This window comes from Corvus hawaiiensis, chromosome 5, assembly GCF_020740725.1.
Source record: "Corvus hawaiiensis isolate bCorHaw1 chromosome 5, bCorHaw1.pri.cur, whole genome shotgun sequence".
Lineage (NCBI taxonomy): Eukaryota > Metazoa > Chordata > Aves > Passeriformes > Corvidae > Corvus > Corvus hawaiiensis.
The window spans coordinates 45,312,585-45,330,747 of record NC_063217.1 but is presented as its reverse complement, the minus strand read 5'-3'; the positions used below and the strand labels follow the sequence as shown (position 1 = coordinate 45,330,747).

Here is an 18,163-nt window from a genome sequence, read left to right as displayed (position 1 = left end):
TCCTCACAGGGAGATGAGGAAGAGCATGACAAAGGTATTGCATTCGCTCTTTTTCTTTTGATCAGCAATTCTGTCTAGCACTGAGATAATGCCAAGTAAAATGGAATATCAAGTGACTTCAAGTTTAATTTATTACAACAAAAATTACTAAATAGGCCCTATGCTAATCTCAATAAAGCCTCTCACTTTTACGTTTCTTTTCAGGTGCCTTTCAGATTCTCTTTCAACATCTAAGCCATTGGATTTCACTGGGACATGAGGAATTTACAGTTATTAATCCCTTTTATCAAAGGGCTCTGTTTTCAGCACCAATAAGACAGCACGACCTGGAAAAAAAGCAAAAGAATCAGCCACTGCAGAAATTCATCTTGTGTTCCACCTATGCAAAACATAAGGTACACATAAGCACCGTCTCTCCATTCAGTACCAGCAGCTGCAGGGTGGTGCTGACAGCTGTGTTAAGACACAGCAGGTGTTGCTCTGCTGCTGCAGCTCTTCCCCTTCCATGCAACACAGATTCTGGACCTCTGCAGGCACATTAAGGATTGCAGTCCAGAGGGAGAAGTCAGAGTGACCATGAGTGGAGCTGGGAAGGAGGACAACACCAAATCAGGCTGGCAAACTCATGACCATACCTGCAAAAGTGATGTATGATATGGAGAGAGGCCCTGAGTGATCAGCACAAATCCAAAACTTAGCCCTATACCAGGTACTGTGAAGAAAATTAACTCTACCCCACCTGAAACCCACTGTGCTACACCAACTCCACAGTATTAGCAGAAACTTTGTTTTCTGGTCACTCTCAGTAAATGCTCAATGTATTCTAGTTTCTTTTTTAAAGGAACTGGATATTAACTGTCCTTGCTCAAGAAGCAGGACCCTTTGCAGCCACTTCCCTGAAAAATTATGATCTATGCACGGTTTATTACCTTATCATACCGATGGCTGAGGAAAAATGAGACTCTTAAGAGCTGTCTGCTTCTGGTAAACATTTAACTACTAGAACCATGCCAACATACTTCTCAGCTTGATTCTCCTTTACTTCAGAATCTTGCTTTCCTCATCCCTGACGGCCCAAAGCTGAGAGTGTATCATATTTAGCAACGTAAGAACACTCCTCCTCTAGGATGTGAATGGATCATACTAATACATTATGATAGCATTTACTCCAAAATGAACTTCAGACACTTACCTCTTCAGATAAAGAATCACCTGAATGTTTGCTCTACACTTGTTGCTTTATGAGCTTCAGCTTCACAGATTAGAAGAACTTTTCCCAACTAATAACAGAGGGAGAGAACAATGCTTAGCCACTGAAATTGTTTGAAGGAAATAAGAGGGGTGGAATTTCACAGTTCTGGATTAAGTATAGACCAGGGTGAGGAAGAGCAGATGTGGAAAAAGTCATCAGATAATTCCAGGCCCCAGCAGCTAGAGGAAAAGGCCAGTATCAAGTGTAGAGCAGCCCCAACCTTTGCACCCTTCTGAGGATGCAAGACAAGTCCTGGCCACTCTCTGTTCCAGTGCCCACAGGTCCTCCATACAGCAAGAACTACAGGAACAAGGCATCTCCTTCTCTGAGGAGTTTGAGGGAGTGGCTGTCATTAAAACTATCACTTCTCCCTCTTCCCCTTTATCATCTCTTCAGCCTGTTAAAATTACACTTGGCATATCCAGCATATTAGGATGTCCTTAGGAAAAAGAGTCAGTCAAATCCTTTGAAGCTCTGGTCCTCAGGTCAGCATTCAAAACTGAAAGAAGATCACTGGAGCAGCTTGCAGAAAAGAACAGGCACTAAAAATCCCTAAAGCTGGAGTCACAGGGTCCTAATATGTAAATCTATTTGCTAAGAAAATCTACTACATTTGTAAGGATTAGAATGCTACAAAGGCATCAGATCCAAAGGGCCAATATAAAGTACAGTTCTGGACACATCTGTGGGTCTAAGCAACATTGCAATTTCTTTTTATGCCTTTAATGTGCCACTGCAAAGATAGGACAAAGCAGCTTTCTTTCGTATCTCTGATTTGCAGCAAAAAACTCTAGTTGGTTTTCAGCAGAGGAAATGTTGATCGTTTTGGTTTTTTTAATGAGGATTTCAAACATCATTTATTTCTGTAATTCCAGCCCAACTGTCACCAGCACCATTATAAGAGTAATTCCAGGACTGCACTCCCAAATATACCTTCAGATCCATGGCAAGCAGCAGGTCTCATTATTACACCAGCTGTTTCACTTCTGTATTCCACTAAATATACTGGACTCGCACAGCAGGCATTTTATGAGCATGAGTTAAATTTGCTTTAGCATTAGTAACAACAAAACAGATTATTATGTTGCATTTGGCAGTGGGCAAGGAAAAATAGCTTCCAGTTTGACCTCTCTCCTTTCTACAAAGTAGACATCAGCATCCCATGATGCTGGTGCAAAAAGAAGTGCTGTGGCTAGTGCTGAAGGCCATGCTGGCAGGCCGGCACAGGGCCAGCATCCCAGTGCATCCAGAGTCCTCATCAGCTCCCAGCTCCTGACTCTCACAGAGCTCTGCACTGAACAGAAACGGAGAGCCACTGCCGCACGTAGAGGCAAGGTATCGCCAATTATCTGGCTGGCAGCATCCTTCTTCTTTGAGAGACAGCACCTCTGGCTTCCACTAAATACCCATCAGAATTCTTAACCTCTGCTTTAGAAAAGAAAAAGACAATTTGACTTGTCAAAAGGAAACCTGACGTGTTATTCTTGACAAGCTGCTCAGCTTGATTCACAGCATCGCTGAATAGATGTGGTTCAACACTGGACTTAGCTCTTGCCTCTGTAATTAAGAGCTTAGAGATGTAGTTAGATATTTTTAAAATGTTTTCACATTGCTCACAGTGCTCTGCTAAGACACTGTAAGCATTAAAAAGCACTTACTGATACAGCCATCATCAAGAAACATCTCTACAAAGACACAGCATATATTTCTAGGCAAGTACTTTAGTTATTACTACTGGTGCTGAAGTACCTAATTTTAAAAAAAAATCCTCTCAACTTCTCTTCCCCATTAATTAAAGTCATCAGCTGCAATATAGAAAATTATCAATGACTAGGTACGGAATAGGTTTCCCAGAGAAGTTGTGGATGCCCCATCCCTGGAAGTGTTCAAGGCCAGACTGGATGGGACTTTGAGTATTCTGGTCTAGTGGAAGGTGTCCCCGCCCATGTCAGGGGAGTTGGAACTAGATGATCTTAAGGTCCCTTCCAACCCATACCATTCTATGATTCTATGATAATATGTTATTCTAAGTATTTTAAGCTTAGAACTTTCAAAGTAAATAAATACATGTCTCCTGCTTGTCAAAGTGGCCATGAAAAATATTTATAGTATGGTTATAGCAGCAAAGCATCTCAGTATAGCAACATCTCATATGTGCAAAACAGGTAAATAATTACACTGATTGCTTTTCCTTCAAACTAAGATTAACACCAGTTCCTTGGCTTTTACCAAATCTAGGATTTTGGCTGTTTGTTATCATTTTCAAAAGGTATAAATTTCACATTTTTTAATTTATATTAAATCATGCTAGTACAATTTATTGACTTCTGTTATATAGGACAGGCTGAACACTAAAATTGAAAGTATTTCTAGTTTTTGAATTGTTGGGGAAGATGAAACAGGAAAGCCTTGGAAATATGATTGCCTGACAAAAGATTTTGGGAATATGAAAACTACAGGCAACATCGAAATGAAAGCCACTTTTGAAATACCAGGTCTTAGTTACTGAACAACTAGAAAACAATGGTATGGCCGACTGAAGTAATCCCCTCTTGATGGAACAATACCCTCTGCTTGCAAACAGGTCCAAGGGTCAGAGCAGACCCTACTAGCTCAGCAGAAGGGGTCCAAAGAGTAGTTTTTAGAAGTTAAGATGTAACACTCTATGGTAATATAAGAACTCTTATAGGCTGTATGTAAATGCTATAGGATTTGTATCTTGTATTAGATTGGTTAGTGACAATTAGAATATTCAGTGCAGAAGATGATTTATTGTATTGTAACCAGGACTTCAGACATTCACATTCTCATTCTCTCATTCTCATTCTCTCTTCCACTCTATTCTCCTGCTCTCTCTTCCACTCTTGCTCTTACACTCTCTCTCTCACCCGTTCACTCTCTTGCTCTCTTGAGCCTGCTCAGAGCTGAGTCTACCAGCTCTGAGCAGTGCCCCAATACCCACGCCCTTTACAATAAACCGGCTGTGTCCCAAGACCTGCCTATAGAGATCTCTCGTCTCCATCCGTCACCGTCTACGTCCGGCCGTCCCGACAGGACCCCAGAACCCCCAAAACCTACATTGAATGAGACCAAAAATACTTTGACAGAAAATACCTGAAAAAATATCAAAGCAATAATCAAACTTCCTTTGTTGTAAAATCTATTTGATGCTGAAACCCATTCCCTTCTGAGAGAACAGCACTCACATTCAGTCAAGTCAGCCTTTAACTTAGGACACTACTGCTGACCAAGTTAAAAAAAATCAAATTAAAAAGTCCAATCCCAGAGAGTAAAATATATCCATCAGCAATTCATTCACACACACAAACACACACGCTCCAAATCCTTGTGCTATTTATGTCAGACCTTCTGTCATTGCTTGTGTACAGGATAAGAATCTCAGTTTTTATAAGAGAATGTACTATCCTCTTGCTTGTGAAAGAGCTTGAAAAACCTCACTATTCAAATCTATCTCAAAGGCTCAAATATCAGTGGAAGGCAAGTACAGAGAACCATAATATTTTGTTTAGCAGGTAAGTGCCTAATGTTTCTGAGAAGTTATGACATTAAAAGAAAATACACACACAGGAAATATTCCAGGAGCTGCTTGCCATCAAGTGACTGACGTGGATACGGAGGACATTCATTGCTAGAAATACAGAGAGGAAAAAGTTTTCTGTACCCTATATCCTGGTTTGGTTAAGAAATTTTTTTTTGTTTCTGTTACCTTGTGAATTTGACATTTGGACAAAAAGCTGCATCCTGAGGCAAGAGCCTCAAACAAGCTCTGGCTCACTGCTCTCTTCCCCAGCCGGTGAGAGGGTGCCCACTCCATGCTCCCCACACAATACAGAAGGGCTTTCTGGTCCAGGTGCACCATCACACTGAGCAGCCATACACTGCTTCCAGGTTCCCAGCTAACCTCTCCATATGGACAGCTTTTTCTGGATATAGCAGCCCACTCAGAACGAGACACAGAGAAAAGCATAATCATGCCCACAGAGCCCAATCTGCATATCCAAGACCATCTGCAGTATGAAAGCAGATACCCAGGACTATTCCATCTCACCATCCTTCTTAGCGAAATAGAGAAAACACGATCAGCCAGGCTCTCAGGCTGTCTTGTTGCTTTGCTCTCAGGAAGAAAGACAGTGGGAGCTGACCTGAGCTCCCCACCACGACACAGTAAAATGATTCCTGTAAATCTTCTTCGCATTATAAAACTCCTTGAGAAGAATGCAGTCTGCAGAAGCTACAGCAACTTATTGAGTCCTAAAGGTCTTTATTATGAGTGTTCTCCCGGAGTGCAAAATAGTGTCTGGATGGCTTATTAAAAGTCTAGAAAACGAGAAAAAATACCTGATCAACAAGTAAGGAATAGAGACTCATAACCATCTTTGCAACATGTCATCCTGGAAGAAAGTACAAGGGAAAATACAGGCACAATCTCTTTGATACCACAGGATTTCACTGGGATACGCTTTCTCAGTCTTCCAGTCCCAAGAGTGCGGATTTGACATGGATAAATAAACATAATGAAAAAACTCTTTCCTCACTTGAGACTAATGAACCTCTGTAGGTTGTTTCCCCCTTATGTTTATTTTCTTTCACTCTCTGAATGAGTGAAGCTCAGTTTAAATCCTAGTTCCATATTTACCTGTTGCAGCTGCAGGCTCTGAGGCAACATGCAAACACTACTGAAATTTAAACAAAGGCATTAAGTAACACTATCAAACAATAACTTAAACAAGAAGGAATAGTCTGAAGAGTTAGTTCTGCACTGATCAGGTGTTATACATACCACAGAGTGCATGTTACACTAGACAGAGCATGCTACAACCAACCAGCAAAAACGGAGGCAAACTGTTCAGTAAATTGATAGTCTGGGGTAAATACAAGAGCCCATCAACTCTGTGCTTTCACCACTGCCTTGGAATAAGTGTTCTTCCACATTTTTCTCTCTCTGAATATCTGCCATTGGGCTTCAAACACATTTCCCTGAAGTCAGACATACTGGATTTTTCTGCTTCCATCAGTGGAGGGCAGACAGGGAAAGAGCACAAAAGCAGGGAACAAAACAAGTTCCTCCAACTACAGCTTCCCCCTGAAGTGGATCCCTTGAGAACACCAAAAGCCACACCATGACCCCACAGAGGCTGAGAAAGCAGCACTGCAGGAGTGTGACCCTCACACCTCTGCAAGGCTTTGAGCTGCTCTGCAATGAAAGAGCAGTGAGGTGCCTGGAGCAGGAGCTAGAGGCACACTGAGGGCCAACTGCATTGGGCTGGGCTATTTCTGTGGTCAGCAACAGTAAGTGGGATAAACTGGGTTGGGGTTTTTTTAATTTTAAATGACACACATTCTAACTCCTACAGCAGCAAAGGAGCCCCTATGACACCAGCAGCAAACTGATTTAAACAGAATGTGTGACCTGCCACCCCAGTTTTGAGTCTGACTGCAGATAAAATAAAAAAGTGGCAGATAAGGTGGTTCCAGGCCTAGGAATAGCTGCTGGCTGACTGTTTTTTATGATGGCCACTCCCAGAACTTTGCATTGCCTGTGCATATGGAGTATTTCAAATTTGTGTCATGGAAATACATTATTCTTCTCTTGCATGCTTGCAAGATTAACTTGTGCCACAGCAGCATGCACTGACCTGAGAACCAACACACTGCTCCTGGTTCCTTCTAGTGGGTCTCACTGGTCTGACTGCTGCCACAAGGTGCTGTGTAATTTTCTCAGAGCTCAAGTGCTTGAGTTGCAGGATTACACATTATTGCAGAGACTCACCCAAAATCTAGAAACTGTTAGGGACACCACAAAGGCCAAAAGCAGTATCTAGGGATTTGGATTCTAAATGTTTTATGACATTCAAAGTTTTTAGCAGCATATGAATACATCAGCATTTTTTAACTTGTTAATAGCTTCTGATAGCTTCTACCTTGTTATGTACCTTTATGCAGTTACTTCTTTCATTAGTATTCCTAGCTTCCACAAAATCTTTTGTCATATGTCAAGAAAAGTATTAACTACTGAAGCTTAATGCCAAGTGAGACAAGATGAGCTGTAATTGTTAGTGGTAGAGTGTGCAGTTAAAAGGTCTTACTTCCCAACAACCCAAAGCTGTACTTGTATTACAATGCCAGTGAGATCATAGTTTTCATCTGCTGGCTCAGCAGAATCTCCAAAAATAGTTGCATCCCTGTTCATGAGAAAAGTTAACATGGCCATTGCAGAAGGAGAAGTAACCAGGAACTCACAAGGAAACAAGCTGCAGACTGTGCAGCATTATGAAATGCTGAAGAATGGCACCACTGTGAGGGTTTGCACAGATTAAAGTCGTATCAGGGTCTGATCTATAGCAAAATATATTCACTTTACACTTCCACTGCCATGAAGAACAGCTTGGGGTCAGGACTCCAAGGAGCATGCATGGTTTAATAGGTATAACTCAGTTTTAGGGCCTGGGTTATTTGACATCTCTTCAAATTACTCCAGTTCAGTCATATTTCCAGTGTGCTTAAAGCCACAGGGCATTGCAAGACCAAGCCTGAAACATCAGCCTTCAAACTGCGATCTTCTAAGCATGCCTGATTTTATTTTACCAGAAAGGCTACAAACACTGAGTACACACCTTTGGCTTCTGATTAAAGCACACAGGTGCAAATATGAATTATAGTTTCATATCCTACAGCCTATCAAACACGATGGCTTCAGATAAATAATGTTATTGAAAATCACTACAATAAAGAATACTGAAGAATGACTTCACACCCAACAGATTAAAATGGAAAAAAATGGCAGACAATTCAGTACAGAAAATTTCAGTCCCTGCATATTAAATTGAGACTAGCCGCAGCTCTGCAAAAAATAATAGTGTTATCAGCCTCACAAAAAGCTCCTTTTGACTGAAATCCACTGCAGCTCCCTGAGGAAGTGTACCAGTCAGAACTGACTGCAAAAGACACTGCTGTGGTGCCAATGCCTGGGAACAATTCTGGCAGGAATCTTGTCTCAAGATTTTTATTATAATTGTCTTCATTTAAATGAGCTTCAACTCATCCTGCAGCAGGTCGTTTCCCAAGTCAACCAACGGCAGAATCCCCAGGAACCTCCCCATTTTGAACCCTCACAGCCTCTTCGTGTGGCACCTTTAGCAAGGCTTAGGCCTTGCAATATTACAGGAAACACCTTATGGCTTTAAAAATCTTTTCCAAACCAACAGGCAAACTGCCAAAAGGTGTGCCACAAACATATGTAACCTGATGCCTTAATAGTTCAGGCCCTATTTAAAAGCAGTTTTTGGGAAAGCACTACTAGGAATCCAGGATATTGCCAGCAACATGTAAGATTAAAAGAGAGCGTGTAAATGAAAGGCAAAGTCCCATCTAATGGAGATGCCATGATTCAATCCTACACTGTATTTGGTTACTGAGCACAAAAGCTCCTCACAAAAGAGCTCCAGGGACTTGATTAAGTTTTCCTGTTTCAACACAGCTGTGGCCATCCAGCAGACAAATCAAAACAGGAAGGCAGGAAAGACATACTCACCCTCTGGCTGCAGAATAAAAGTGATTGTTCAAGATCGCTATTTGCTGTGCCTGCATTCCCTCCTTTCCCAAATTTATGAGACTTCCTGCCTTTAGTTAAAAAAAAATACTAGCATATGTATGGCTCCGGAAAAGTATTTACAGAGCTGGGGAAAGTCACGATCTCAGTGTAAACTTTAAAAACTGATTTTGTCTTTTAAGAAACTGGCATATTGTTAACATCTACCTGGTAGTTTTACCTGGAATTTTAAAATTCTGAAAAGTTGCAGGGAGAGGGAGGAGAGGGGCCAGTAAATTGAAGTTTATCCACTGAGAAGCAAAGATAATCTCCTCACCTTGCCATTTCACAAATATCCCTTCTACCTAAAACATGTTAGCTATGCAGATCAGATACACAGCTCTTAAAATACAGCTGTGAAAAGCACCTGCCTTTAAGTTTCAACTGTTTTATCTATGTTAAAAGTGTCAAGTATTTACCTGAGCCACTGGTCAAGATCCTTGACTTCCAACACTCAGCTGACTCAGTATCACCAGCCTTGGGTCCAGCATTCAGGTCAGCAAGACCACTAACTTCAACTTCTCACACAGCATTTCTTTTATTACAGATACATTTCTTCTATTTGGCTTATATTTTGTACTGCAAGTAATTCTTTAAGCTTATTTCCTTGTCTAAGGAAAGGCAGAGACAGTTATCTGTAGAAAAGGAAGCTGAGCTACTTTGTGGTTATGCACTGGGTTTCCCACCTTCTCATACCACTTTTAGACAGTTTAACCCATCTTTATTGCAATTAACCTGTTAAAACCACATACCTCAGGCTAGCCAAAACCTCTGCCCCACTCCCAGACAAATCACCACTTCAGCTCCCAGCCTCTACCTAGCTCAGCCTGGAGATTATCCCACTGCTACAGCAACCCTCTCTCCATCCCTGTCAGTGCATCCCTCATAGGGGCCACAGCTGCAAACCCACACTTGTGCTAGGTTTGCCCCCTGGACCAGAAACCCTGTTGTGACCATGTCTCACGCGAGGGACTCCAGCCTAGAGGGGATGGCTGAGGAGCAGCTGAGGCCACAAGGGCCCCTAGAAGCCTGGATGCTGCTGCACCTGAGGGGCCGGGCACCTTTATGCTTCTATTTAGAGCAAACACATAAAGGTGTTTTGCGAAAGTCTTCCTTCCACAGATAGCACAGTGGAATATGCTCGCAGCTGTGCTGTCACAGGCAGAGAGTGGCTGGTTCAAACAGCAAGTACAGAGTATAAATAACAAACAGGTTGCATGAGAAGCTACAGAGAGGGTCAGGTCAGGCCCTAGAAAAAAGAAACTCAAACCCATAGGAACATTGTTCTGTGAACAGTACGGCATAAGCACTTCAAGTACAATCAATGACTACACCATACAAATAACACTCATCTTGGAGTGGAAGACTGGAACAGGTTGCTCACAGAGGCTGTGGAGTCTCCCTGACTGCAGTTATTCAAGAACCATCTGGATGCAATTCTGTGCCATGGGCTCAAGGATGTCCCTGCTTGAGCAGGGAGGTTGGACCAGATGACCCTCCATGGTACCTTCCAACCTCAACCATTCTGCGAGCCTGTGATCTTTTCTTTACCACAGCACTCTGGCCAAAGTAATATCCTCATCGTATATGGAGTTTGATTTGCCAGGAAGAAAAGCAATGTAATTTTTCCTCCACTCTGGCAAACATACAATACATTTAAGGATGCTTTTGTGATCTCTAAATCAATTTGTGGTCTCAGCAGTTTTAGGTAACAATGGGGAGATGCTGGGAAGCTGAAATTGCTGCCTACTTTGCAGATAAACAAAATATTTCTTAAAAAAAGACAATTTATTTCTCTCATCTGACTAGAATGTGAGGACTGAAGGAACTTTTATCTAAAATGACCAGATAGTAAATGTGAAAACAACTGCTTCAAAACTGTTTTCAAAGTTGTTCAAAATCTGAAGAAAAAAGTAAATTGTATCTTGCCTGTGTATAATGTACTCAATTTTTCTGTCCTTTTGAAGATGCACTGCCTGTGCTCGTGATGATAAATCCAGCTTTTTTAAAGGTATAAATGTCACATTTATAGAGTAAACATCTTTTTTTCATTTCCATTTGAGGGAGTACTGAGTATTTCCTGATCACTAAGGCGAGGTTGTGCTTTCCAGTCCTCATCACACAAGCACGAAGCCATTTGTTTATCCATGCCCTGACTGCTGACAGCTGACAGTGCCGCCTGCTTACGCCCAGCCTCACTTGAACAAAGGAGAATTAGTTTATGGACAAAAGCTACCATCCTTAGTAGGCAGGCAACCAAACGATGTTCATTTTAACTTCTCCAGCTGCTGTGCCACAGAGTCATGCTAACATGAGGGATTTCTTTCCCTAGAGATGGACCTGACCTTCAGAGTATAGATCCACACTTTCCTGACACCTGGATGTGTATTTCTAGTGATCCAGGACTCACGCATGAGCTGAGAATGGAAAATGTCACAACAAATAACCTGCAGGACTGAAAATTGTCCTCCTCCCATTCTTCCTATGCAAGTTCATGGAACAAACAGTTACATTTAATTTTTTGTTGAGCTCCTTAGATTAGTCTGGGATACAGAAACAACAGAGTGAGTAGTCATATGAATGACAGAAGTGACCGTATAAAAAGCCACCTCTTTCCTATGCAAACCAGGTTATTACTCAGCTTCTTGACCGCAAGACAGAGAATGAGACAGCAACACACAGAACCTGCCTCTCCCTTTCATCTTTCTGGAAAAGAGCAAAGGAGGTAAGAAACCAACCCAAAGCAAGAGCTGCTGATACATGCCCTTAACTGACACTTAGTTAACATCATATCAAGTGACCATAAAACACCTCTAGGCTCAGAAGAGTTTACTGCCTTCTCATAAGGATGTAGGAACTTCCTCACCATGAGCCACCCAATGAGAAATTCACCTTTGATGCTGATTTCTAAGAATGTCTTCAGGGTAAAAACGATCCTAAAGAGAGCAAGCCCAACTCAAGCACAGCTACTCCATTCATTTTCCTTCAGCTCATTTTGCTTCAAGGGGTAGGGGGAAATGAAAATTTTGCTGTTTAACTAGATGTTGAGAACAGGTGTGCTGCTTGCTTCCTCTCTGATGCCAAAAATCTTACTTGTGTAAGAAGCACTTCAGGAGGGAAAGCCCTCAGTACAAGTAAACAAAACCCAAACAAACAATCATCTCTATTTCCCTTTCCCTCTTCTCCTATCCCTTCAGAAATTAAGATACTATGAACTCTAGGAAAAGGTCTACATTTTTGCCCTATAAGCTTCCAAACATAAAAATGTAAAAATAAAAAAAAAAAAAAAATCAGAGGAGACTCATATACTTAAAACAAGGTTTGTCAACAGCCTTAAGTGCTCAGCACTTCAGTGATTTGTGGTAAATCTTCAGAGCATCTAAGACACTTGCAAAGCAATTCTCTCAGACATCCTCTAGAGGCTTAGTATTATTTTTTTTGCAGGTACATAAAGACTGAGAGTAAAGACCTTGCTAAGAGTGCTAGAAAGAACAGTGCCAGACTTAGCTTCATCTCATGAGCAACAAACAAGTTACAGTTACAGCATTGTTTGTATGACCACAGCATCCACTGCAAATGAAATTACAGCATCATTTTCTGTCATCTACTTTATTAATCACAGAGCCCCCAATACATGGATCACCTTATGATATGACTATTTCTATCCCCATTCTAAATTATATATTAAAAAAATGTCACTATCAACAGGAAGTTATATAAATTTTTCCTTTCCTTTACAATAAACCTGTTGAATATGTTTGGAGTACTTCTAAAACTTTGGGAAGCACAGTCTGTTACTCCTATATCCCATGAGAAAGCTCTTCAAGAAGTTTGCTGTAATATTACACAGGTTTTGCTACAGACAATAATGTTAGACCAGCATTTCAGTTTTCTTTACATTTCCTGCAGCACCACACAGCCTTGACGTAGCACACAAAAGCTCCAACTTCCTTAAGCCTGTGATCCTGAAGAGAATGACTGCACTCTTTCCAGCCTTGCAGGAGCTGGCTTTCATTTCTTTTCCTTAGGAATTGCCATATTCACACACAACCACCAAAGATACGCATCTGCTGACACTCAGAGCAGGCAAAAAGCAACACACTATGCAAGAAAAGCTGACTTGGTCTACACATCTCAATTAACTGCTGTTGTGTCAATTGCCCCACTGGAAAACAACACCAAGAATTTTGTGAAGTCTCACTGTTGATGCATGTTTCAAACCCTGAGTGAGGCTGGTTATTAGAAATTTCCCAAACGTCCAAGGGAATGAGTGTCTTGCAGGTAACTGTACATGCACATACAAGAGTATCTCACAGCCCACTAAGTTACTACAGCATCTGTACTGGAGAGAGAAGACACAGAAAAACAGTTCATGGGAGTATCTGCAGAAGTACAAAGAAGGATGAATTTCTGTGCTCTATATCACATCTCTCCCCAAAAGTGTATTTATCAGGGAAAACATAGCCATCTCTCAGCTGCCAGGTGAGAAGACACTACAGCAAATGACTAGCAGCCATTCCCGATGCCACGCTGTTATTCTGGCACAGACACAGCATCAAAGTCAAATAAACAAACGTGCTGAGACAGGAAATATTTTTGCAGCAGAGGCACCAGAGATCCTCTAAATAGGTTTTATTAAGGCTTAGAAATTAGTATATGCAAGAGTGAATAGTACTTCCATTAAAAAGTTTAGCAGTTTTCTGTGTTTTTGTTGATATATGCCAGCATAAGCAGGAGGTTTCTGTTTAGAAGAGAAGATTTGGATCTACAAGGTAACTTCTGTTGTGCAGGGCTTTCAAAGTGGAGGAAAGACAAGGGAAAAAATGCCCAGCAGCCACAAATTACTCCCAGTTCTTGGCTCCAATCAGGTATCAATTTCTAAAGGACTTGAGTGGGCTGAAAATACAAAGCAGGGACTTAAGCCACATTTATGTGAAATATTTGGCTGCATAAGACACTCAATGACAATCTGCTTCTCTGTAGTTGCCTGGGATGTCCTGGGGTTGCTGCTTTGTAAGAACATCTCAGAAATCCCTGCAGCAGGTCATGTGCAAGAGAGAAAGAGGCAAAATTAAAAACCTCCATGGAATTATCCCATGGCTAATAGGACACATTTAGATCCTTGCTTATAAGATTCTATAAAACTGAAGGACGAACTGGATAGGTGTAATGCTGGGGAATTATGGTAATTTGGGAGTAAGAATTACTATAAAAACTAACAGGAAGGACAGGAAAAAAGTTCAAGGCAGTCTGAGGAACTGGGTAGTCAAAAACTTATCAGCTGAAAGCACTGGAAGAAATATTTTTGACAGATATGGATGACACTGGGAACTGACCAAAAAGAAGCCCCAAAACAAAACCCTCACTACTCTGCTTACTGCAGATAAACCCAATGACTCTCCTACTGGCTGCAGTTTGCAGCTAGGAAGAAAATTTCCCTCAGCAACAAGCATATGCAATATCCCAATCAAGGAAGAAAATAAATCCATAATGTTTTTCACAGAAATCTTTGCAATTTGCTCTTGTCAGCTTACACACGATCTTTCCCCTTGCCAATGTATTCTACAGGCACAGTTTTAAGAGAATTTTGCACGTAGAAATGGAATGCATTCCAAATTAATGATGCTAAATAAGCTTACATTTTGAAATCAATGCAAGTTTTCCCATTTTATTTCCCTCACTAATACTTGTTCAAAGGAAGCCCTCCCTTTTGCAGAGGAAATGTCACTATTCCAACACCTTCACACAGAATAGAAACAGTTTTAGCAAGACGCAGGGCTGCGCAACTGCAAAGAAACCTGGTTTTAAGCTAAGAGAAACCATGCAACCCAGACTTCTTCATTTTCCACCGTTGTCATCCATGCCAAGCAATGCAGGCATGCTGATAGAGACCTCCATAGTACAGACAAAACTAGAAATCTCACTTACATGTATGGCCATATAAAGAAACACAGTTTTAGATCAGTAGGATTCAGCACTATAGAGAAACTAACTAGGACCATCTGAAAAAAAAAATTAAATCCAGTCCCTTCAATGTTTCCTGGCTTAGAAGGTTTATGAATTTAAAAAAAAAACCTCCAGCAAATGAAAGTCTTGATTCTGTGTTAATAAATGTATTCTCCACTGAGATATGGTGAGGGGAGATGTTCCTCATGGAAAACAGTGCAAGCAGGGCATTTCTTTCAACACAAGCTGCAAGAGTTAAAACGTGCAGGTGAAGAGGAAGCAAAAGAGCTGGCAACCTTTAGGTTTTACCACATGCAAAATAACTGCAGAATTACAAATCTGGGACTCTAGCAAAATGAACTGCAGCCTTTGGGGAATGAAATTATGTGTAATAAGAATGCTTGTCCAAAGAATACACTATCATATGCTTCACTTAGTTTGAAAAGCTGCCTACACTGCTAAACCCTTTTCTCTTTTGCACATAGCCTGCTGTCCAGATTTCTAACACATTCTTATCAAAGCAGCAATCCCAGGACATCCCAGGCAGCCTGAGTCTGTCTAAGCACTAACCACTTTAAATACAGAAAGACCCACCTAAGAAAAATCTCAATTTTACAAAATGCAGAATTTGTATAAGCATGACTCCGAAGGCAAAGCAGCTAACCACAGCCATAGGAAGAGTTGTAGTTCTTGTTTAAAGCGGAGCTGAGAAGCTAATGATTAAGGATACAGCTCTTTACAACACAATCCCTGCTGGAATTCTGTAATCCTGAAAAAATTTACAGCAAAATTGCAACAACGGCTCATTTCTCCCCACAGCTGTGTATTTATTAGTCAAAAACACAGTACACAAACACACTGTGCATTCACACACCTGCCCACCAACACCTGAATATCTTGCAGTATGTGATGACCAAGTGCACATCCTACAACCCTGTGTGGCCACTGAAGTACCACCTCCAGTTTTACACAGGGAAACTCCAGCCAAGGCCCCAAAAGACACATGGGCAGACCGATTCCCATCACCAAACACAGCATGAAACAAGCTGCAGAGACCACACTGAGCACCAAGGCAAGAGGCCAGCAAGACCTGCTTTCTTCAGCCCCACACAAGCACTCCAACCTTCCCTTCCTGAGGCTGAGCTAGAGCCACAGCATTTGTTCAACCAACCTGCAGTGGCAAACAACAGAGCTAGGAACACGGAACAGTAATGGTGGGAAAAAATGAAATAATCACAACATTTGCACTGGACGAGGTGTGTGCAATCTCATGTTCACATTACATCAAAAAATAAAGAGCTAAAGAGACTGCAATAACAACTGGGGCTTTTTTAAATGTTACTAACTTGAAATTACAGCTACAGGCCATTCATTTAAAGTTTATGAGAATAAATATTTAACTGCCTGAACTGTTCTGCAGACACACAGTCAAAAAACTGAAAGGAACCCAAAGATAAAAACAGAAATGAGGATATCAGTAAACATGCTTCATTAACTATCACACTATCAACTCTGTAGGAAAACTGTATCTATCAACTGCATATATAAAAAGTATTGTATATTAATTATTCCAAAACTTTCCACTTAATAAATAACATCTTGTATTAAACACTTTTCCCAATTAGATTTTTCCTCAACATTACAACACCTCTCTCCTTCACCTATTTGGTGCAAGAATTTAATTCCCAATGCATGCCACTGTCATTCCATCCCACAAACTAAGAGAGATGATCATTTTTCTGCTCTTTCTTATTATGACAGTGCTGCCAAAGTAAGAGCTTCTCCTCCTCCTCCTCCTCCCCATCTCATTTTTGGTGTCTCTTCTTAAAGCTTTATCAGCTTTCAGTCTCGATTTAGAGAGTTAGAAAAGCACGAAGCTTGTCTGCAAAGCAGTACCCTGGAGAAGTCAGAGGTGGCAAACTGAATAGGTAATGTGTGTGCTGAGTGACAGTGTAAACCCTCTCAGTGAGGTGCAAGATGTTTTCAGCATGCAGCACTAGAACCTCAGAAGATTAAGGAGGCTAAGTCAATATTTATCTTAAATTCCCTACTCAGATGTCCTCATCTACACGCATGAGAAAGCAAAGAAGGGCTACTTCCATTAAGGGATGTGGGGCAAATTAATGCAATGGAATGTTGCAAAAGGCTTTCCGAATAGTTTGAGAAAAAAATAGTGGGAAAAAGTAGAAAGTTAATTTTCCACAACTCCTCAACTCCACCCGCTGCCGCAGGTTTCGAGACACGGGTTGTGGAAGCTGCTCAGTAACAAGCGCCAGATCGCCCCGGACTTCCTTCTGGGATGTCACCACACACCCCAGCAACTTCCTTGCTATGGGTGGGTCCTGGACGCAGGGACGGGGTTTTGTCGTGTTCCATCACCGCAATGTTTCCAAGCACACACATGGCTTCTCTACTAGTAAGAACAATAAAAAAGGATTAAACTGCCTACTCTCCCAGCAGTTTGAAGTCTCTCAGGACTCTTAATATCACACTGTCCTACGCGCCAGCAGATCTTTAAATTCATTGTGCGTTCATGTTTGCCTTTATTGTTCCGAATCACAGAATCTCTGGGACTTCTGAAAGCCTGGAGAAGCTCAGAGGCAGGCGGACTTTAGCACTGCACGTACAGGGCAGCAGCACCACGACAGCCCGTAAGGGAAACTCCTTTTTGCACTCACGTTTTACTCCTCGCTGCTTCCAAGAGCAGCCCGTGAGTCACCCGGGGCAGAGCCCCCGGCCCGGCCGGCGCTGCGGCTGCTGCCGCCCGTGAGTCACCGCCGCCCCGCCCGCAGCCGCCCCGGGCAAGCGAGGGGAGCGGCGGCACCCCGGAGCCTGTGGGGCCGCAGCCCGGCCGGGATGACACTTGTCCCAAACTTTGTCCCCCTGCGCCCCCGCCGCGCGCCAGGGCCGCGCCCCGCGGGCAGAGGCGGGCGAGGCGCCGCAGCCCTGAGGGGCCATTCCGCCTCTTCCCGCCGCTGTCCCGCGGGGATCCCCGCCCGCTCCCCGTCTTACCTGAGGCGCCGAGGGCGGCGGGCAGCCGGCCCGCCTGGCCAGCAGCACCGGGAGCTGCCGCCTGCCGCCGCGCACCGCCCTCCCCAGTCCCGCCAGCATGGTCCGGCACCTCCGCCTCCGGCTGCCCCGGCGGGCTCTGGCCGCTGCGGCCTCAGCCTTGGGCCGGGCAGCGCCGCTGCCGCGCTGGGCGTGGGCGAGTCCGAGCGCACGGAGGGCGTCTCCGCCGGCGGCCGGGGCGGTGTGTGCGCCTTCCCTCGGCCCCTGCCCGCCCGCCGCCGGAGGGGCCGGGCCGGGCTGTGCCGCTCCCTCCGTCCCGCTGCTCGGGCGATCCCCGGCGGCGGCGA

At 42.9% G+C, this 18,163-nt stretch overlaps 1 protein-coding gene across 1 annotated transcript in view; it reads right to left on the bottom strand.

The window, feature by feature from the left end:
* Positions 1-18,163, bottom strand: part of MCUB (mitochondrial calcium uniporter dominant negative subunit beta) — a 47,759-nt gene extending 29,596 nt beyond the window's left edge. Inside the window, exon 1 of the mRNA XM_048304956.1 lies at positions 17,820-18,163. Within this exon, the coding sequence (XP_048160913.1) occupies positions 17,820-17,918 (99 nt within the window). The 5' untranslated portion in view covers positions 17,919-18,163. The remainder of the gene's footprint in view (positions 1-17,819) is intronic.